General features: G+C 43.8%; 1 protein-coding gene across 1 annotated transcript in view; it reads right to left on the bottom strand.

Moving 5' to 3' along the window:
• The window catches only part of MTHFD1L (methylenetetrahydrofolate dehydrogenase (NADP+ dependent) 1 like), a 623,332-nt gene that overhangs the window by 187,781 nt on the left and 413,057 nt on the right, over positions 1-22,494 (bottom strand). Inside the window, exons 25-26 of the mRNA XM_029596548.1 lie at positions 19,631-19,738; positions 18,040-18,192 (exon numbers count right to left, since the gene is read on the bottom strand). Coding sequence (XP_029452408.1) covers positions 18,040-18,192; positions 19,631-19,738 — 261 coding nt within the window. The remainder of the gene's footprint in view (positions 1-18,039; positions 18,193-19,630; positions 19,739-22,494) is intronic.

The following is a 22,494-nucleotide window of genomic DNA, read 5'->3' as shown; positions in this document are numbered from 1 at the left end:
GCAACTGCCTTTCCCAGTCTATTAGGTCATCTATGGACACAAACAGTTGAGAAGATTGATGAGGTTGAGTTCTCTTTAGAAATTATGCTAGAGCACTTTTACAGTCCAAGGAGTGAAAAGCTCATTCTTTGTTTATATTTGGTCTTGGAATAAATGTAGATAATACAATAGCTGGATTAATGTAAAAGGCAGATGCAACTTTTGGAAGGAACTTAAGGTGAGTGAAAAAAATTAAAATATCGTGAATATGAAACCAGAGCCAGTAGTTCACTTAGTCTTTGTACCAAAGTGAGCATAATGAGAAACATTTCCAGGTGAGAACTTCAAGTCCACTAACTCCAGAGGTTGAAAGGTTTCATGAGTTGAGCTAAGACTACATTGAAATCTTACAGCACTGGAAGTTAACGGACTGGAGGCCTGGAATGCCACAGTCCTTTCATGAACTTTGATACCAAAAGGTAGAGAGAGATTGGAGCCCCTTCCACCTGTAGTGATATGCCACAAAGGCAATGTGATCAACTTTAACCGAAGAGGTGCTAAGGCCTGAGGACGACAGGCAGAATAGATATTTAAGCAAGTCCCTCAGATTACAGGAAAAAGAATCCAGCAGGCAGGTCCTGCACCAAGTTGAAACCACAGGATATTCTGATTTAAGGTTTATTGTAGGAAATCAGAACATACTCCACCTCGGTGGAAAGGAGGAGACCACTGCACGTTCAACATCCATGCTTTGAGGTCCAGCAATAGCAGATTCAACTGGCAAAATCCACCTTTCTTCTGTGTAATGAGAGTTGGAAATGTTCCCACTCTGACAAGTCAGCGAAGACTGACTTGTTAGACAAGATATGGATACCATTCAACCATGGCCAGACTGGTGCTAGAAGAATTATGGTTGCCTTGGCCTGAAGGACCTTATGGATAGTCCTGGTGTTTAAAGTACTCAGTGAGCAAGTACAGAGTAAACTCATTCTCCAGTCTAGCACAAAAACATCAGGAGCTGATCTGTATGTAGCTAATTGGAAGCACAGTATAACTTTTCAACTGTCCTTTTGTCTTCTGAGGTGAACAGATTGAGCACTGGCTTTTCCCAGTGACTAAACAAGTTATCTATAATGCTTTGATCCAAGAACCACCCATATGCTTGTAACATTCTGCTGATGCGGTTCATCAACGTATTCTGGATTCCTGGAAGTTCAGTCACTTGGAAATGGACACTGTGATGTCCTGCTCATGACCAGATGCATGGTAGAGGGCGTAAGAGCCCATACATCCCTGCTTGTTTATATAAAACATAGCCACATTGTTGCCCATCTGAAGCAAGATTCTCTTTTCTAAAAGAAGGTGAGAGAACGCCCTAAGAGCATAGTGGATGGCTCACAGCTCCAGGTGGACATCTATAGATGACTTTCCCCTAAGGACCACAATCCTTGGGTCCACACAGCACTGGTGTGTACCCTCAAGTCGCTTAATATAGGTGTCAGCAGACAAAGTCATTTGATGTTGAGGAATGAGCAGCAATACACCCACATTTAGAACTTTTGGATTCATCCATCAGAGAAAAGGTGCTATCGTCCCTGGAATCACAAATATTTGTAGACTAATGTCTGATACAGCTGATCCCATTGGCTTTGGAGTTCTTATTGCGATTAGGAAATACTAGAAATAAAATCCCTGGCCACATTCCTGAGAAGGGACAGGCTTGCCCACCTTCTGCTGAAGGAATGACTCCAACTGCTGTTGGGCAGACTGAGAAAGGTAGAAGCTGAAGACTGAAAACCACTGAGTCAGAGGAAAGCGAGTGAAGCTTAAGCAGTAGCCATACTTCACACAAATGTCACAATTATCACATGTCAAATGACCAAAAGTCTGTTGCTTTACAGGAGGTGCAATGGGAGGCAATTCGGCTTTTACCAGCAAATTTTTAATATTTTTACCCCAATGAAGGTTATTAAAAGTTGTTCTCCAAAAATAGAATCGAAGGATAAAATGTGCCCGTGTTTTCTAATACTTTAGGCCACCAATGCCGATTTATGAGAATGCGGTAATACACATGTTATCTCAGTGTGTTCTTCCTACTTGTGATATTGAAGTAGTGACATGCGATCTGAATAGAGGACCCGGTGATATGCTGTTTTAACCACTGACTTTGGATAGCCACGTTGAAAAAATGTTTTAGCCAAAAAAAAATGCTTGACATTTAAATTCATCAGTGGAAGAACAAATCTGCTTAATCCTAAAAAACTGACTGACTGGAAGACCCCTTTTAAAGGCTTGAGGATGAAAAGAATGAAGCTGTAAATTATTATTTTGATCGGTATTTTTTTGAAAAACCAATGTATGCAAGCCCATAGTATCCTTTGCAATCAAAAGATCTAAAAAAATAATTTGATCTAAGCTATAAGTAATCATAAATTTCAAAAAAGGATCAAATGAATTTTTCCATGTATGGAAAGATAACAATTCTTCAGAAGTTGCTGTCCAAATAAAAAACAAAACATCAATATTTCTAATTCAGATCACTGTTTTTTGGTAAAATGAAGATGAATAGATATGAATTTCTTCATAATCTGCCATACCCAAATTTGCTATGGAAGGGGCAACAGTAGAGCCCATGGCTATGCCATTTGTTTGGAAAAAGAAGTCATTTTGAAATTTAACAATTTTTTTCGGATGATCAATTCAGAAAGTTGTAATAAAAATTCTTCGGAATATGTGGATGTTGTTTAGCATTTGTAAGCACTTCTGTCACAACTTTTATAGCCACATCATGAGATACATTTGTACAGAGTGACACTACATCCATAAGAACATGCCATACTGGGTCAGACCAAGAGTCCATCAAGCCCAGCATCCTGTTTCCAACAGTAAGAACCTGGCAAGTACCCAAAAACTAAGTCTATCCCATGCTACTGATGCTAGTAATAGCAGTGGCTATTTTCTAAGTCAATTTAATTATCAGCATGTAATGGACTTCTCCTCACCTTTTTTAAACCCAGCTACACTAACTGTACTAACCACATCCCTGGCCACAAATTCCAGAGTTTAATTGTGCTTTGAGTGAAAAACAACTTTCTCCAATTAGTTATGTTTTATTGTAAACCGAGGTGATGTTCCAAACGTGCCTCGGCATATAAAAACCCTTAAATAAATAAATAGTCTTAAATGTGCTACATGCTAACTTCACGGAGTGCCCCCTAGTCCTTCTATTATCCAAAAGAGTAAATAACTGATTCACTTTTACCCATTCTAGACCTCTTATCGTGACAAGAATGGCATCTGGTTGAAAGGTGAACCAAGGGGCAGATTTTTAAAAAATATGTGCGCGCGAACAAAAGTACACCGCGCGTATCTTTTAAAATCTGGGGTTGGCACGCGCAAGGCTGCGCAAAATCGGCAGCCTGTGCGCGCTGAGCCACGCAGCCTGCCTCCATTCCCTCCTAGGCCGCTCCGAAATCGGAGCAGCCTCAGAGGTAACTTTTTTTTGTCCCCCCCACCTTTCCCTCCCTTCCCCTATCTAACCCACCCCCCCGGCCCTACCTAAATCCTCCCCCCTACCTCGTTCCATGGAGTTACGCCTGCCACTGGCAGGAGTAACTTGCGCGTGCCGGCTGGCCAGGCCCCGACCCCGGACCGCCCTGGACTGCAGACACGACCCCGGTCCGCAGAGACGCCCCCCGGACCGCCCATTTTAGCAAGCCCTGGGACTTACGCGCATCCCGGGGCTTTGTGTGCGCCGGCGGCCTATGCAAAATAGGCGCGCGAGTGCCCTGCACACGTAAATCCAGCAGGATTTACTCGCGCAGAGCTTTTAAAATCTACCCCTAAGTCACCTAATTTCTTTATCACATCAGTAGTGTCTTGGACGTAGGATTTCATCCTTGACACGCAGGGAATGGTGAATAAAACGGAAAATGTCATAATGCCTCTGTATCGCTCCCAGGATGCTGGGCTTGATGGACCCTTGGTCTGACCCAGTATGGCATTTTCTTATGTTCTTATGTTCATTTATCCATAAAAGCAGATAAAGGTTCAAACAAGGAACCATTACTTGAAACTATTGGTCTAGCCAGAGGATTGATCATAGTTTTATGAATTCTGGGAAAACCATACAATATTGGAGCATGAGGACATAGAAGCCAAAGATACTGTCATTCTTTACAAGTCAAAACAAATGCGTGTTCTAAAGATGATTGTTGAATTTGAGACTGTAATTCTCAAATTGAGAATTCTCAATATTGAGAATTTTCAAGTTGTCCTGAGATTTCTTTGCAATACTGGGAGCGCTCTTGTAATACAATTCCTCTACCCTTGTCTGCTGGTTTTATTATGATTTGAGAATTATTAGCTAACTCTTTAAGAGCTTCACGATGATGTTTCTGGAGATTGTGATATGGTTTTGTTGCGTCCGTCGGTCTTCGACGGCTTCACCCCACCTACCTCTCTCTACTCTCGGCTCCTCCCGCTCACCTTGGACTGATGGCCGCCGCGGTGTCTGCTTGCTGTTGTCTCCGGCGTCCCCGGACCAGCTTTGGTGCTGCCTCCTGCCATTCTCCTTCAAGATACCGCTAGGGCGTGCGCGCGCACGCCACCCTCATCTTTAATTCTACATTGGCGCGAACCTCAGGGGCATCCCCCTGTTCTGACATCATGTTTTCCGGGTATATCTGCCTACAGTATTTGCTAGCTCGTTGAGTTAGCAACAGGATTCGTACGGATGGGATTTGCTCTCCGTTCCTAAGCTACTCTGCCACTCCAGCGTTCTCTGGAACTTTTACTACCCTTCGGGGTCTCTAACGGGGTACCCGCTCCTCGGGGGCCTCTCTGCTTCTTTCAGGTGCTATCAAGAAACCGGTACTCGCTCCTCGAGGACCCATGTTCCCTGTATCGCTGCTTACAACCTCTACCCTTCTACTTGGAAGGACTAACTTACAGTTACCATCAGTGAGTACAGATACCATCTCTCTACACAGTACTGCTTCACTGGAATCAGGTACTCGCTCCTCGAGGGCCTGCTCTCTGCTCCGGTGCCAGATCTCTCGTCTAGTGGAATCTCTGTTACTGCTAAGTAAGTACAACGCTACTGAGTCTCTCTGCTCTAAGGGATCAGGTACTCGCTCCTCGAGGGCCTGCTCTCTGCTCCGGTGCCAGATCTCTCGTCTAGTGGAATCTCTGTTACTGCTAAGTGAGTACAATGCTATCGAGTCTCTCTGCTCTAAGGGATCAGGTACTCGCTCCTCAAGGGCCTGCTCTCCCTGTCTTGGAGCTTCTCCTATTTCTATATTGGGACTCTGAATGTTAATCTTATCGTGTGCTCATAACTCTCAGTCTCCTTCCACTACAGCACTGCCTTGCAGAGGATCCGCTGTTCCAGCGTTATGTGTGAGACGCACCCAGCCGGGCTCTACAGCCACTACTCACTACTGCCACCTCTGGTGGTCACTTAAACTGTCTAATAAAAGATTCAAATCTGTGTTTGTCTGTCCGGAGTCTAGCCTGACACCGTGGTCCCTCATGGGACTGCCCCCCGTGGGCGTGGTCAGCTGCCACAGTGTCCAAGGATCCACCCAAACACCATTAACCATAACAGGTTTTACATTTATTGTATCAATTTGTGCCATATCCCTCAGCACCAAGTCTTGAAAGATGGCAATCCTAGAATCTAAAGGTGTCCAAGACATCTATCTTGATTTTGAATGAACAATGGATGCATTTTGTTGATTGTAATGATCATATCAATTTAAAAAATGTGATTCGACATTTGAAAGGATCATAGAATTTTCCTGGAAAAAATGATCATCCTAGATTTAAGGCTTCTGTCTGTGCCAATGTCAATACAGTTGATGATAAATTATATACTAAGAATTCTGATTCCGATGTGAGCGGGAGCATGTTTGTGGACCCTCCCACATCAAGTATGCTTGGTTGATTGGATATGAAAAATCTCTTTGTGATGTTGGTTGTCCGGGCGAAAGCGGACAGTGATTCTGACCTAAACAATTAAGGCGGCCTTGTGGATGTGTGTGTGTAGATCTTAAACATCCAGTTTCATCTGAGCCATCTGAACTATCAAACCACCACTTGAATCATCAAAGGTGACTTTCCGCTCCACGACAGTCTTATCAGATTTTTGTAACCAGTGATGAATCTTATTTGAGGCATAATCCATATCATCTTGCTTCAGTTTTTAAAATTTTAATTGTTTTAATGAGGTTCTAAAGCGTTCTAAAGTTTCTCGATGTTGTGTTAATACACGATCATAAGTTTCTAAAGAGATGGTGGTTTTAATTTTATTAGAGAGATCTTCAATTAGCCTAGTTATTCTTTTACTTATTTCTTTGTGTATTCCACAAACAAAAAAGTACTAAATCTGTGGAACATTTATTTAGAATCTCAATCCATATCTGCATAAATGTGTCATATTCTTTAAATAATAAATGTAGTTTGTTAATTCTCAATTCTCACGGGATAATTTGCTGACATAGATATTGTACTAATGTGGAAGCATGTAAATCTGATCTGATCAGACGTTTGTTTAAATCCAAATAATGTACCCAATCATCTTGTTGAAAAACATTATCCTGTATTTCTAAAAGATGTATATCCTACAAAATGTCTGCTAGATGTTCTGATGTTTAACTGAAAGCTTTTTAAAATTTTCATGAGCTGTTTAAAAACAATTTTCACAAGTTGATTTAAAGAAAATCAATGTTAAAAAAAATCTTTTCTTATGAGACCAATGATTATACATCCAAAGAGACTATCAGACAGATGCTAAGTGTTCCTACAAGATAAAGTCCTCATATGTGGATGACATCATCAGATGGAGCCCAGCAAGGAAAACTTCTGTCAAAGTTTCTAAAACTTTGACTGGCACACTGAACATGCCTAGCATGCCACTATTCACGCGTCTACACGGGGTCTCTCTTCAGTCTTGTAAGTAGATTACAAAAAAATAAAAAAACGACCTGAGGACTAACATCCTGCTGACCTAGGAGAACACCTGTTACAGGTAAACAACTTCACTTTCTCCTAGGACGAGCAGGATGGCAGTCCTGACATGTGGGTGAATCCCTAGCTATACTGGCCCCGAAAAATAAAGGGACTAACAGACATCAAACATGTGCCAATGTGTACAACAACAGAGAGTAGGCAGAAAGTAGGCAGTTGTTGGTAAAAGTGGGGACTGTCCCCTAAACCAAGGGCCTTAAGTAGGAAGAGTTGGGTTCACAGCTGAAAGAGATTCAGGACAGATTGGCTGAATCTGCTATCCTGGCAGCCGTCCCTGTCCAGACATTAATGAGCTGCGAAGGTGTGGAGAGAACTCCCATTTTGCAGCTTTGCAGATCTTCTCCATTGGAACTGCATGCAGGTGAGCCACAGAAGTTGTCATAGCTCTGACAGAATGAGCCATGTTGTGCCGTGTCCCCCCTCCCCTCTCCCAGTTGCAGTCCTGCCTGGTCATAGCAGAAGGACATGCAATCCGCTAGCTAGGTGGAGAAAATCTGCTTAGCAACAGCCACACCCAGCCTGTTAAAGCCAAAAGAGAAAAAGAGCTGGGTGGACTATCTGTGGCCTGCTTTCTGGTCCAGGCCCTTTTCCCCTTGGCTGGAATGAGGCCTTGGGAAGAAAGTAGGCAGCACAATAACATAAGAACATGCCATGCAGGGTCAGACCAAGGGTCCATCAAGCCCAGCATCCTGTTTCCAACTGTGGCCAATCCAGGCCATACGAACCTGGCAAGTACCCAAAAACTAAGTCGATTCCATGTTAAATAGTTTGGTAAAGAAGGAAATCTGTCAACACCTTCGGCAGGAACCTAGGGTGGGTATGCAGAACCACCCTGTCAAGGAAAAACCTTGTGTAGGGTGGATAGGTCACCAAGGCGTGCAGCTCACTGACTGCGCGCCAACATGATTGCCACCAAGAATATGACCTTCCAGGTCAAATACTTGAGTGTCGAGGAATGCAGTGGCTCAAACGGTGGTTTCATCAGCCGAGCCAACACTATACTAAGGTCCCAGGACACCGCTGGGGTCCGTAGGGGAGGCCACAGCTGAAGTAACCCATGCATGAACCACCTCATGATCGGCTGCACCGAGATGGGCAGACCATCCACCCCCTGGTGGTAAGCCCCTATAGCACTGAGATGCACCCGAACAGAGTTGGTTTTAAGCAGAGAGAGGTGTAGATAAACCAGGAAGTCCCGGATCGGGCAGGAGAAGGGGTCGAGATTCTTCTGCCCGCACCAGACGGCAAACCTCCTCCATTTTAGTGCATAAGATTTCATCATATAAGGCTTTCTTGAAAACATGAGGACTCAAGACACCTCCTCTGAGAGGTCAAGAGGCTTCAAGATCAACCGTTCAACATCCAGACCATGAGTGACAAGGCCTGGAGGTTGGGGTGGTGCAGCCTGCCCTGATCCTGCATGAGGAGGTCTGGGGCAGTCCCGAGACAGATCGGGCCCTGTCAGATAAGCTCCCCCAAGAGCGGGAATCAAACCATTCTCGGCCAATGGGGGGCTAAGAGGATCAGGGAACAGTACTGAGGAACTTTCCTGTTGCAAGGGTCAGCAAATAGATCCATGTCCGGGGTTCCCCAAAGACGGAAGATTCGATCCACCACCTCCTGCTTTAGGGGCCATTTGTGGGGTCGGAAGGAGCGACTCAACCTATCTGCCAGGGTGTTCTCCACCCAGCTAAGTACACCACCTGAAGCAATATTCCTTGAGATAGGCCCAAAACCAGATCTGCACCACCTCCTGACAGAGGAGGAAGGATATGGTGCTCCCTTGCTTGTTGATATACCACATGGCAACCTGGTTGTCTGTCCAAATGAGGACTACGTGGTCAGATAAACCCAAGAAGTTTATCTGACACAGGACTTCTTGGGCGGTCCACAGACCCTGGGTGTGGAGGCCGTCGACGTGGGCTCCCCAACCTAGCTGAGATGAATCCGTGGTGAGAATAATCTGGTTTGGGGGAGCCTGAAATGGCATACCCCGCTCCAGATTGGATGGGAATCTCCTCCAAGCCAGGGAATCCTTGAGAGCGGGGAAACCTGGATGTGGACTCGGAGATCTGGGCTCAGCGCACATGTAGGCAGGCGAACAGGGTGACATGGATGGTTGCGGCCATGTGCCCCAGAAGCTGCATCTTGCCAGCACTATTTGGCTCTCATGGATCTCCCCTGCCAGGGACTGCAACACACAGATCCTGTCATGGGGCAAAAAGGCCTTTGTCTGTGTCGCGTCCAATACGGCTTCTATGAAATTCAGCTGTCACGACAGAGATGGAATTTTGGGTAATTGATTAAAAACCCCAGGTGCTCCAATACCCGAATGGTCCAGGGTAGCGACCACAACGCTCCCGCTTGAATGTTGCTCTTGGCCAACCAGTCGTCCAGGTATGGAAAGATTTGGATCTCCAGCTGAAGTAAATAGGCACCCACCATGGCCAAGTACTTTATGAAGACCCTTGGCGCGGATGCCAGGCCAAATGGGAGCACGCGATGTTGAAAATGCTGGCGGCCCACCACAAAGCAGAGATTCTTCCTGTGACTGGGAGAGATCTCGATGTGGGTTTACGCGTCCTTCAGGTTGAGGGAGCAAAGCCAGTCCCCTCTTTGTAAGAGGGGAATTAGGGTGCCCAAGGATACCATTTTGAACTTTTCCCTTTTGAGAAACCTGTTCAAGGCTCGCAGATCGAGAATTGGATGGAGGCTTCCTGTTTTCTTTGGAATCAAAAAATAACGGGAGTAAAACCCCTGCCCCTGTTGCTCCCGAGGGATGGGCTCTACTACCCTGGCCATTAGCAGGGCGGAGAGTTCCGCTACGAGCAAGTTCAGATACAAGAAGGGACTCCAAAGTGGGCATACGAGATTCAACCTGAAACTGTGCTGGATGATTGACAGGACCCAGGATGATCCAACAACGGTTCCAAGCTGGATACCACAGGCATCGACGTGGGCACTAGCATCGGCCCAGGCGTTGGTATGGGCACCTGCATTGGCCCAGGTATTTGTGCGGGCACTGGCATCGGTGATAACACCGGAGTCAGGGAAGGCACCGGCATTGGTGTTGGGAGCTCTTTCTGCTTATTGCGCAAAGCACGTTCCAATGCCAGGCGCACCCGACGCTCCATCTCCGCTTCAAAAGCCTCTGCTGAAAGGGCAGGCTGAGAAGGGAGAGGAGAGGTCAGTTACTCCTCGGGACGCCAAGGAGGGTCATTGCCCGACACCAGGATCGGTGTGGATGGTTTTGAGCCACCAGACTCGAGGGAGGATGGGACCTCCTCTCGCCAAGGCCGCTTCGGGGGCATGGTGGCAAGCAACGAGGTCAGCCCGAGTCCGGCACTGTGTGAGGACAGAGACCGGTGGCAGTGTTTCCGAGACTTCCCACGGTGCTCAACTCGCTCTTTCCTTGGCGCAGAGGACGATGATGATGAACCAGACATCCGTGATTTTGAGAAGACTCACATAGGTCGACCCCCGGAGCCTTTCTCCCTGGAGGTTCTCGGGGAAGGAGTGGCCACTGAAGGATCAATGACAAAGGGTTCCCCCCGGGCGTTGATGGCATCGATGCCAGGGTGGAGGGGTCAGAATTACTCGAACCAAAAACCTTCTCCATTTTATCCAGCCTGGCCCGATGGCCCTTTGGAGTCATTTGTGCACGCAGATCGCAGCCCTGGACATCGTGTGATGCCCCTAGGGACAGGATGCATACTTTGTGAGGATCTGTTAAGGACATAGTCCGGGGGCACTAGTGGCACCAAAGGAAGCCTGACGCCACCATAAGGCGCACAGAAGACTGCAAGGGCGAGACAACCAGCGGACACCGAAGGAGGAAGAAATTCATCGACTAGAGAGAAAAACCCATGGGAAATTGGAGAGAGACCGAGTGCAGAGCCAAAAACAAACTTTATGGAACTTTTTCCTCAAAAAGAGCAATAGCTCCACCACCGCGAAGCAGTAGCTCCTCAGAAAAGAAAAAACTGAAGAGCAACCCCTCGTGGACACGTGGATAGTGATATGCTGGGCGTGCTCAGTGTGCCAGTCAATGTTTCTAGAAACTTTGATAGAAGTTTTCCGTGCCGGGCTCCATCTGATGATGTTAACCACATGTGAGGACTACCATCCTGCTTGTCCTAGGAGAAAGTATCTTCCCTTCCCTTGTAGATTCTATTATTATTTGGTTGAAGAGAGCCCCCTTTCTTCTAACTCTTGTTTATTTTATTATGTATGTTTTGTTTTAAGTCGCTTTGGGCTTTTCCATAAACCTAAACTTAAACCTAGGGGTAGCCAACTTTGGATCTGGAGTGCCTCAGCAAAGAACAACGAGGTGGAATCGATAAAAAATGGACTTTATTGAAACTTGCCCGACTCTGGCCGAGTTTCGCTCTACGAGCTGCGTCAGGGGCTTTTTGAACCACTTGAATTGGCTCAGATCAGTGCAGGCATCATATGTGTCGTAGTTGAAGAGACATGAGTAAGCAAGCTGGATATCAACCTGTTCTAAGAACAGATACTTTCAAACATAGATCACTATGCAGGCAGTGATATCATAAATTCTTGGATAGAACGGCATGCAGCTACTCGCCGCCCTAGCAATGAATATACATGAGATATATCTGCATACCATGGAGCCAGTCCATGCAAATATATCTCATACATATTCACTGTGTATTGTGCCAACAAAATATTCCAATCCAAATCTGGCAAATTAACTCTTCCAATAGCAACTGCTACTTTATTTCTAGCTTGTCAAGTCTTTGATCAGATCTCTTTCCAGTTCTTTTGCTTGAGTCAGCGATCTGTAGACCACATTGATGTAGATGGAAACACAATCTCTCAATCAGATTTGCTAATTACCACAGTATAAGTAGGATGATTAATCAACAGAGAAATAATTTTAAGCTTATCTATCTAAGCTATTAAAATATCGTACAGTTTGAAAAGAAGAGAAAATAATAGTATATATTAGCAATTCAAGATGCAGACCAAGACGAAGTCACAAATTTAAGGGAGCGAGGAAATAAGACATAGGAACAAACATTAAATTATCACCACTATGCACAGAGAAAGTTAAAATGAAAACAGAGCACTGAGATGTATTAAGTAGTATATCAAAGTCAAAATGAATAAAGTCATTTTAGCATGGCACTGGTGAAACTGCTTCCAGTTAAGGAAACAATACCGCCCAAGACATTAAAAGAAGGAAGACTGATAGAATCAGTGTACAAGTAGCATTTGCAAAGAGCATTATTACAGGAGACATTTTTAAGATGCTAGAATATACTCTATTTGTACCATAGTTAGATTTAAGCAATAATCTCTCATGCTGCCCTGGTTGGAGAAAAATAGAAGTTATTAAACATATATGACATGCTCTAAAAGGACTGTCAAATGAATTTGCCGGGATAAATTCCCCAGGCAGCCAAAAGTACACATGTATCATGGCAAAAAAGGAACAGGAACAGGATGAAAGGAGGTTGGTATTTCGTTATGAAATCCCCGTGTGTAAGTTACTGTATGTACTTTGTATCTGCTAGCAGATGCAAAGCCTGCAGGTACACAAATACCCATGGTCAAGGCCAGCCCTGGCACTAGGTGAACTAAGCAGCTTCCTAGGAAACAAAATTTAATTGAAAAGACCAGCAGCAGTACACTACATATACAATGCTACAATGGTCCTGACTACTTCCATCTGCCAGTGCTGAGCCAGGCTGTGCAGCTAATTTATATTAAAAAAAAAAAAAAAAAAATTTGCAAAAGGAAAGTGTGTGTGTGTGAGTGTGAGGGGGGGGGGGGGGGGAGATGGGAGGCAGAATAAGAGGAATCTGTTGCTATGGAGGAGGTTCAAGAGTCATCAAAATGTGAGCCTGTGCCAACTGTGACCCCTTTGAAAACTGTTTCCTTTGTGGGGATGTCTGCAGAAGTAGACAGATTGGCTACATGTTTCCCCAAAGATATCCCTAATCTGGAGCTGTGGAATTTGTTTAGTTCAGGCTTTGCAATTTTTTCGAGAGAAACTGTTTCTAAATTTGCAGCACATGATAGAGGTCTAAAGGACTGTTGTAGTCAAGGTTGTGTTTGTACACAAAAAAACTTGAGCATTTAGAAAACAGTGTCTGACATACTAACATAGGCTTTCTTAGCTTCCCGTGAAAAAAGTTAATACCTGTTTAGGGCATGCTGAGGAGTTACTTGGTAGATGTTCTGACAATTGCCCGTGATTCATTGCCAGCCACCTCTAATCTATATTATATAAACTTGCTGGGATTGCTGCATCAGCTTGATCCCAGGGATGTGGCAATGGATTGCTTCTTCTGACAGTTCTATTTATTTATTTAACTTGTGCCTTTTCATTAGTTGCGTAAAGTGAATTAGTAAACAGTGGAATATCAAATGCCAATAAATAAATAAAGATATAGAAAAAAGCCTTAGAAGATGATACGAACTAATAAATTTTAAACAAAACACGTATTCATCAAAAATAACACTAAATAGTATTTTATTCTATGAGACCATCATATAAACCCCAACTATTGATGTCTTTTAGAGCATTTGATCAAAGGAAAGTAGTGCACTTAAAAAAAATTTTTTTTGAAATGCTTTAAAAAAATTCTCAAAAAATTGGACCTATGATTAAAACCGCACCCCGTTAAGCTATCAATGGAGCATAATTAATGCTCTAAAAGACATCGATAGTTGGGGTTTATATGATGGTCCCATAGAATAAAATACTATTCAGTTGTTTTAAATTAGATTGTACTTTACTATAGTTTATTCGATATGTTCCATGTTCCATGTATGTTCCATGTAAACCGCCTCCCCGGCGATAGTTTTCTCTGTTAATTGTGAACCGGAGTGATATGTATTGTATACAGGAACTTCCGGTATATAAAAACCTAAAAATAAATAAATAAATAAATATTTAGTGTTATTTTTGATGAATACGTGTTTTGTGTCTATGGGAAAAATGCTTAGTAAATAGGGCCCTACATTTGTATCTGAGGCCATGGAGGGTGAAATGACTTAACCCAAGTTGACAAGGAGCATCGGTGGGATTTCATCACTGGCTTTCCTGGTTCGTAGCCTGCTGCTCAAACCACTAGGCTACGCCTCCAGTTTCAACTTAGCAGAGATCTTGGAGACTTCATGTGAGAAAATTATGAATAAAGCTACTCTGACTGCATCCTTCGAGTTAGAGATAGACCAGACTATGGTCCTTAAACTTTCTTTCATAATTATAGTACTTTTTTTCATGGATCTAAAATGAATGTGTTTCCAGATCTTTATCCAGCTACCAGAAAGACATTTCTTTCTTTACACCCTCAGCAATATTCATTGTTGTTTCTTACTATTTTACATTTCTTAAGTGCATTATCAAATATGGTAGGAACACATTTATTTTTACAGATCTCGATCCCACTGGCCCAGCGTCCAAGGCTCATTGGGTATGAACGCCACAGGGCTAACTCCGAACCCGGCCCATATCGACCCACTTGTACACCACCAACAGCCGCAAACTACAAAGTGTAGCTGAAGGGGCATTCTGCACCTATCCACCGGCAACAAGGGCGCTCCGCCCCTGGCAGGAATGTCAGCGCACCTGGCCGCGAAAGCTCATCCCCCTCCCAAGAACACCTCCATTCGCTCAAAATGTACTACGAGTCCGCCTTGAAAACACACTGGGAAAGGTGAACCATCAGAACACTTGCAAATAAGCAAATGCCACTGCTAGATGACTTCCCTTCAGTCCCAATGCAATGGCACAGATGCCCTCCAGTCAAAAACAAAGGAAAGACCTCCCTCCTCCAGCCACCCATGTAAGCAACCTAGGGCCGGGCAAGCGATGGGGCAAGGAAGGAGAATGGGCACTATCAAGTGAGACATTTCAGCTGATTCTGGACCATTGGGGTCTCCCATTTCTAGACCTGCTGGCAACTTCTCGCAAGAAAGTTCCATGATTCTTCAGCTGCAGGAAAGATCCAAATTCATTGGCAATTGATGCCTTGGTGTAGGAATGGCCAGAAGACAAGTTGCTGTATGCCTTTCCTTCATGGCCCACGTTGGGCAGATTAGTCCGAAGGATTGAGCGCCACAGAGGGATGGTGCTCTTGGTTGCTCCAGATTGGCCCAGGAGACCATGGTATGTGGATCTGTGGCGGCTCCTGACAGGGATCTGTTGCAGCAGGGTCCTGTTCTTCATGAAGATCCGACTCGATTTTGTCTTATGGTATGGGCCTTGAAAGGGCTCGCTTGCTGAAATGTGGATACTCTGCAGCAGTGATTTCCACCTTGCTAAGAGCTAGAAAGTTCTCCGCTTCCTTGACCTATGTGTGGGTTTGGCGAGTGTTTGAAACCTTGTGTGAGGATCGAGGTGCTCTTCCTTGTTTGGTCAAGATCCCACTCATTTTGGAATTTTTGCAGGATGGCTTGAAAAAAGGCTTAGCCCTTAATTCCTTAAAAGGTACAAGTAGCGGCTCTTACCTGTTTCAGAGGTCAGGTGAATGGTGGATCCTTGTCAGCTCATCCTGATGTGGCCTGTTTCCTGAAAGGAGTGACACATCTTCGTCCTTCTTTGTGGTTTCCGGTGCCCTTAAGGAATCTTAATTTGGTATTGGATTTCTTAGCAGGCCCTATGTTTAGACTGATGTGTAGCCTGACCTTGCAGTTACTGACCTTGAAAACAGTGTTTCTTGTGGCAATTTGTTCTGTGCGTAGGGTTTGCGAACTGCAAACTTTGTCTTGCTGGGAGCCATTCCTCCCGGTGACTTCAGGAGCGGTACAGCTGCTTACTGTTCCTTCTTTTCTACCAAAGGTAGTCTCTGACTTTCACTGCAATCAGTCCATCTCCCTGCCATTTCTGGACAAAGAGAGAGATGCGACCCTTGGATGTCAAGAGACAGGTATCTGGAGGTTACTAAGCCTTTACAGAAGACGGACTGCCTGTTTGTCCTTCACAGCAGTACTAGACAGGGAGAGCCGGCCTCATGGGCTACCATAGTTTGCTGGATTAAGGAGGTAGCCACGGCTGCATACATTGATGCATAGTTAGGTCAGGGCTCATTTCACATCTCCATATGATCTCAGCCTCACATGTATCTGGAAAAGACAATGTTAATCTTGAAATAAAATGGGAGTAAGAATATATAGTACTGTGTAGCCAGCCACATGGTGACTCGGAGATGGGAGTCTGCTTCTCACCGCAGGGACCGTGGGTTCAGATTCTTGTCAAGCATTTTAAATTCATTTTTTTCCTCATTTTGGGTTGAATCCTGCTTATTGTCTGATGATATAGGTAGTTTGGAGCCAATTTTTGTATGCATATCTTGGATTTTGGGTTCTTCAATTAAAGTATATACTGACTCGGTATTTGGAAGGTATGTCTCCTGGCAGCACAGAACAGCAGGAAGGAGATAAAGATGGCTGATGTCACTGAAGGCTGAGGTGGGAAAGACAGAGAGGGGGATGCTGAGTTGGAATTCCTGTTATTAAAGGAAGGAGTGATATGCAGAGTCACTACTTGGCTTTTCTGAATTAACTTGCGTGTTTTGCTTATTTACTGGAGTTTATATATTGTTTTGTTTTACAATGTGTTATTTTATTTTGATTTATTTATTTATTTATTTAGATATTATTAAGTATGTTATTTTAATGGCAATTGTTCTACTATGTTTTATGAATTGATGTTTTTATTATTATATGCTTTGTTTATTTACTGGGGTTTATTTATGTACTATTACGGTATGGTTTTACAATGTGTTTCATTTTGATATTGAGAAATTACTACTTACCTAATAATTTCCTTTTCTTTAGGACAGTCAGATAAATCCAGAACAATTGGGTTATGCACCTCTACCAGCAGATGGAGATGGAGCAAACTGACGTCACAGTATATACAAACGTGTAGTAACATCAGCTTGCCAGTATGCTCTTCAAAAACAACTGTGGACATACTAGCAAAACTTGTTTAAACAGATAACCATTTCAATACTCAGCCAACAGGCTACCTGCACCCACTGCTTTTCAGCTGCTAAACAGCTAAGTCCACGCCGGTGAAAAACCAGCTACTGGACCAGGTCACTCATCTGAGGGACCATGGAAATCACCTCAGGAATTCTCAAATGGGGGAGGGACCATTTGGTATCACTGCAAAAGAGCGGGGCAAATTAATTTTCCTTTTCAATTCGAAGCAATCCCTAGTGGGGAGATGCATGTCCACCATCTGCTGGAGACAGAGAATACTGGCAGGCTGATATCATTGCAGGGGTGTATCTACTGTGATGTAAATTTGCTCCATCTCCATCTGCGGGTAAAAGTGCATAACCCATTTGTTCTGGATTTATCTGACTGGACACTAAGAAATTAATGTTTTAATGCTGAAAGAAGTAGAGATAGACACTGCTGCTGGGCAAAGGAAAGCATAAAAGAAGATAAATGCTGCTGCTTCTGGGCAGAGGAGAGTGAGATGCTGGGTAGGGGGGTAAGAGGAGAATGAGCGAACAGTGAATGTTGTGCTGTAGCTACTGCCATGCTAGAAACACTGATGAAAGTGGAGAGAGAGAAGAGTATGTTGAACAGAGTATGGTAGGGGAGAGAGAGAGGAGGATAAAATATTAATTTTTAAAAGCTAATTGTATGTTTGTAAAGGGTGGGGGTGTGTGTGTGTGTGTAGACAAAAATCATGACTGAAAATTCGCCTACGGCGTTTAAAACCCTTGCACCAGCCCTGACAACCCCAAATTTCAAAAGATAATCTCCACTGTGTATTTCCCTTTGAAAATTTACTTGTAGGATTTTTCAGAGAAAGTACATGTAGACCTGCAATCTCCCCTTGGAGTAGAAAAATTGTCTCCTAAAAGCTTTTTTCAGGTAACAAATTACAATTCTCCAAACGTATATTTTCCTTTTTACACTGAGCAGCAGAACACAAAAAGGAGCATTGCAATAGAAAGAAATAATATTCGTAGATGGATTAAATTAGCTGTTAATAAAACTGGGAGAAAAGGAAGAGAAGGATTTTAATGAGCTCACCGTTCCCACTAATGGATAAATGAATCCAGCTCCAATACTGGCACGCACATCACTTATTGGCAGAATGAAGCCAATTGGTACTCCCTTTTTCTCAGGTTGGTGAGAGAGAGACAGGTGAGTCTTTGCCATGCAGATTGGCAGCTGTCCAAATCCCTGGCAAAAATGAAAGAAGAAATATATTAGCGTTACTTCCAGGAATCTGGAGTCAGTTAACCCACTATAAAACGATCCTTACCCATGCTTAATGCAATCTTGTACTAACTATCTCAGACATGGCATACATCTCTTTTTTTTTGTGTCTCCCTTTATACCCATACATGATGATACATAAAGACATTCATAACATCGCCCCTCTCAAACTGAGCCATCAATTCCGGGCTCATACCTCTGAAAGACCAATCAGAAGAGCTTACAAAGGCTCTCTGCATGCCCCCCCTACTAAATCTTCTCTAAGCAAAAGTGCGTTATCTACATCTGGGCCGACTCTTTGGAACACTCTCCCTCCTGACCTCCGTCAAGAACATTGTCTCCTAACCTTCAAGAAAGACTTAAAAACTTGGCTGTTCAATCAAACTTTCCCTGAAAACCCAAGTTCTCTTTGATGCAGGTCCTAGAACATGACTCCAAGACCTATGCTAACAGTTATTGGACTATCTGAACTATCTTTTCACAGTCCCTCGAGGATCCTTCCTAGTTTTAAATAAAGTATTTTATTTATTTTATTTTATTTATCCACAATTATTTATTTATCCACAATTTATTTTATTTTTAGGTTTTCGTTCTCGGTTTGTTATGGTTTCATGGTTCCCTGTTTCCAAATGTTTTTCTGAATGTTTTTCTGAATGTTCCAATTGCTAAGTTCATTGTTTAATGTATCGCCTCCCAGCGAAAGTTCTGTTCCATTGTAAACCGGTGTGATCTATATTCTTTATAGGAATATCGGTATATAAAAATTCAAAATAAATAAATAAATAAATACCCCTAACTCTTAGTTCTGGTGCTAGATAACTGCCTGTAACTTAAGTCAGATATCCTAAAGTTAATGCGATGGCATCTGAGAAAGCACAGCTGATTACCGTGAGTGGGGCCTGCTACCAAGGCAACTTTTTCTTTCAGGAAAAGAATGTTGAAATAATGGCCCTCACCCTTAATGCTTACTCTTCTTTGAAATATCACTTCAGCTGCAGACCCTATCAACTACCTGTCGTAAAGAGTCATCTTGTACTCACAGATGCTTGGCTGGAGGCAGTGTTACAGTTTCTAACACACATTGTGAGAATCCTAGGCATTATGTGATATTTTATTACACACAGTTCCAAAATGCTTAGAGATCTTTTCATAAAGTACAGAATGACCTAATCCTAGAAGTATTCATATAGATTTAGACATTTATGGTTAATTATGAGTCTCTCGCTCTGAGTTAGGCCATCTATCTCTTTAATTACTTTGTTCTATACCATGGAATCAAAAATGAATCTGGGCTACTCATCATCTACTTAGTTGTCAAGTTAGAACTTTTGATCTTGAAACATCACAGAGCAATCCACCTCTCCATCAAGACCACCAATTTTTCTATGTGTGGAATTGTTACCTGATGGCTGTAAAGATCTATTTTAGACTGCGCTGTAGGAGACAGTTCTATATCTCGAGCTCCATAGATCTTCTGGGCAATGGTCCTTATCTTTTCAACAATGGGAAGCTGTGAACACAGAAAAGAATTCTGAACACACAGAATGACCACAGCACACGACAGTTTGATAATGAAAGATTTTCTTGTTTTTCAAGATTAAAGTACTATAATTTTGATTTGAAACTGACACCGGTAAAAAATATGGAGGAAACTATTGACAGTGCAGAGTTCTAGCAGCATTATAGGTCCCAAAGAAAGGAGGATTCTTTATAGCTTCATTGTTTATTAGACCAAGAAAAATTAATGTAGTCTTTAAAATTTCACACACACCATCTCTGGATTAGTCTTATGTTGGTCCCATACAAGGAATCATAAATTTGAAAGTATCTAGAAAACTACTTATGAAAGTGCATGAAGACAGAAGAAGTGGACAGAGATTTAATGGAGGATATTCACAATATTGCTATGAAAGGGGAGGCACTATTGCTAGGGTATTTCAATCTGTCGGATGTTAACTGGGACATCCCGGCTGCAGTGTCTTCTAGAAGCAGGGAGATCCTGGATTCTGTACAAAGAAAATTGTTCTGTCAACTGGTAACAGCATCCACGTGGGAGGGAGCGATACAGGACCTGGTGGATAATCATCTGAGATCCAGGGATAAATGGATGGCGTGGTTCAATATTAAGAGTGCAGGAGAAAGGTTCATTCAAAGGGAAGGGTCCTAGACCTCAGGAAATCTTTGTTAAAATGGGGAGAATCTGGATGGGAAAATCTAGGGGAAGTAGCAGTGGGCAAAACTAAAAGGAGATATAATAAGGGCAATTAAGCTTTTTGTTAGAAAAGTAAATAAAGGAAAGAGGAAAAAGAGGCTGCTATAGTTTTCTAAGAAGTAGCTGAAAAGGTAAGGGAGAAAAGGTTATCATTCATAAACTACAAGAGATCACAGAAAAAGGAAGACAGGTGAGTAGTCAGGTTTGCAAAAATTCAAATGAAAGATAAAATAGCAAATATGGTAAAGTGGGGGGGACAAGACTTTTTTTTTTTTTTAAGATATGTTAGTGATAGGCAGACGTGCAATCGTGGCATTGTGAAGGGTAGGAATATGTAGAAAATGATGAGGAAAAGGCGAAATTACTAAACAAATATTTCTGTTTGGTGTTTACTGTGAAAGGGCCAGCATTACCACATAAAATGAACACCAAGGGCCGGATTTTAAAAAGGTTACATGCACCGGGCCTATTTTCAAAAGGCCTGGCGACGCGCGTAAAGCCCCGGGACGCGCGTAAGTCCCGGGGCTTTACTAAAGGGGAAGGAAGGGGGCGGGGGCGTGGCAGTCCAGGGGTGGGGTCAGAGGCTCCAGGCACAGCGGCCAATTGCTGCTCTGCCAGGGATAGCGCGCCGGCAGTTGGCCGGCGCGCGAAACTTACTTCAGCCCCAGGGCTGAAGTAAGTTTTGAAACAAAAACAAGAAGTCAAAAAAGGTAGGGGGGAAAGGGCGGGGGAGGTAGGGGAAGGGAAGGTGGGGTGAGGGGTAAGGGAATGGGGTGAAATTCTTCTGAATATGAAAGAGCAGGATTTGGGGATGATTGTATCTGATGATATTAAGGTAGCCAACAGATGGATAAAGCGAAAGAAAAAGCAAGAAAGCTCTGGTTGCATAGGGAGAGGAATGGTCAGCAGAAAAAGGGAGGTGATATTGCCCCTGTACAGGTCTCCTGGTGAGACTTTATTTGGAATGCTGTGTTCAAATTCTGGAGCCCATACCTTCAAAAGGATATAAATCGGTTGAAAATGGTCCAGAGGGTGGCTACTAAAATGGTCTGTGGGGATAGACTTAAAGATCTAAGAGGGTTATTTTCTAGGCCTTTTCGCATGCGATATGATGCAAATTAGGGGGAGGGGAGGAGTCGGGGCGGGAAGGGGCGGAGTCGGCAGTGTCTTCGCTGCCAGCGATAATGTTTCTAACATTATCGTCGGCAGTAGCGTGCCAAATAGCACCACCTTTCACGGTGGCACTATTCGGTGTGAAAGCCTGCAGCCGGCGCACCACTGTGGTGCGAAGGCCGCAGGCTTTTGTAGGTCCAACCCCCCTTCACCCCCCCCCCGCCACTCGTTTTCGCAGGATTCATCATTCTGCGTTGAATGATGAATCCTGACCTAAATATATATACCGTAGAGGAAAACTGAGATAGGGGATATATGACAGAGACGATTAAATATTTCCAAGGTTTCCATGCACAGGTGACTCTTTCAACGGAAAGGATGCTCTAGAACAAGAGATCATGTGATAAGGTCAAAAGGGGTAGACTCAGGAAATATTTCTATATAGAGAGGGTAATGGATATATGGAATGGCCTCCCAGTGAGGTAGTGAAGACAAAAATGGTAACTGAATTAAAGAAAGCTTAGGATAAATACAGGCGATTTCTGAGGGAGTGATGGGAATTGTAAAGCTAAATTAGTTGGGTAGATGGGCAGACTAGATAGACCATACAGTCTTTTTCTGCAGTCATGTTTTTATGTTGGGCAAACTGTAGTATTTCATCCATGTGTTTGCAACATCTTTAGGTTCAAGAAATCTCGGGGTAGATTTTCAAAGGGATATGAGCGTACCCCCCCGAAAACCTACCCCAAACCCCCCCTGCGCGCGCTGAGCCTATTTTGTATAGGCTCGGCGGCGCGCGCACCCGGGATGCGCGTAAGTCCCGGGGCTTGCATGGAGGGGCGTGCCGGGAGTGACGCGGCGTTTCGGGGGCGTGTCGGGAGTGACGTGGCGTTTCGGGGGCGTGGTTCCAGCCCGGGGGCGTTCCGGGGGTGTGACAGCAG

The sequence above is a fragment of the Rhinatrema bivittatum genome, chromosome 3 (genome assembly GCF_901001135.1).
Source record: "Rhinatrema bivittatum chromosome 3, aRhiBiv1.1, whole genome shotgun sequence".
Classification (NCBI taxonomy): Eukaryota; Metazoa; Chordata; class Amphibia; order Gymnophiona; family Rhinatrematidae; genus Rhinatrema; species Rhinatrema bivittatum.
The sequence above is the reverse complement of the archived record's forward strand: the minus strand, read 5'-3'. Positions and strand labels throughout refer to the sequence as shown.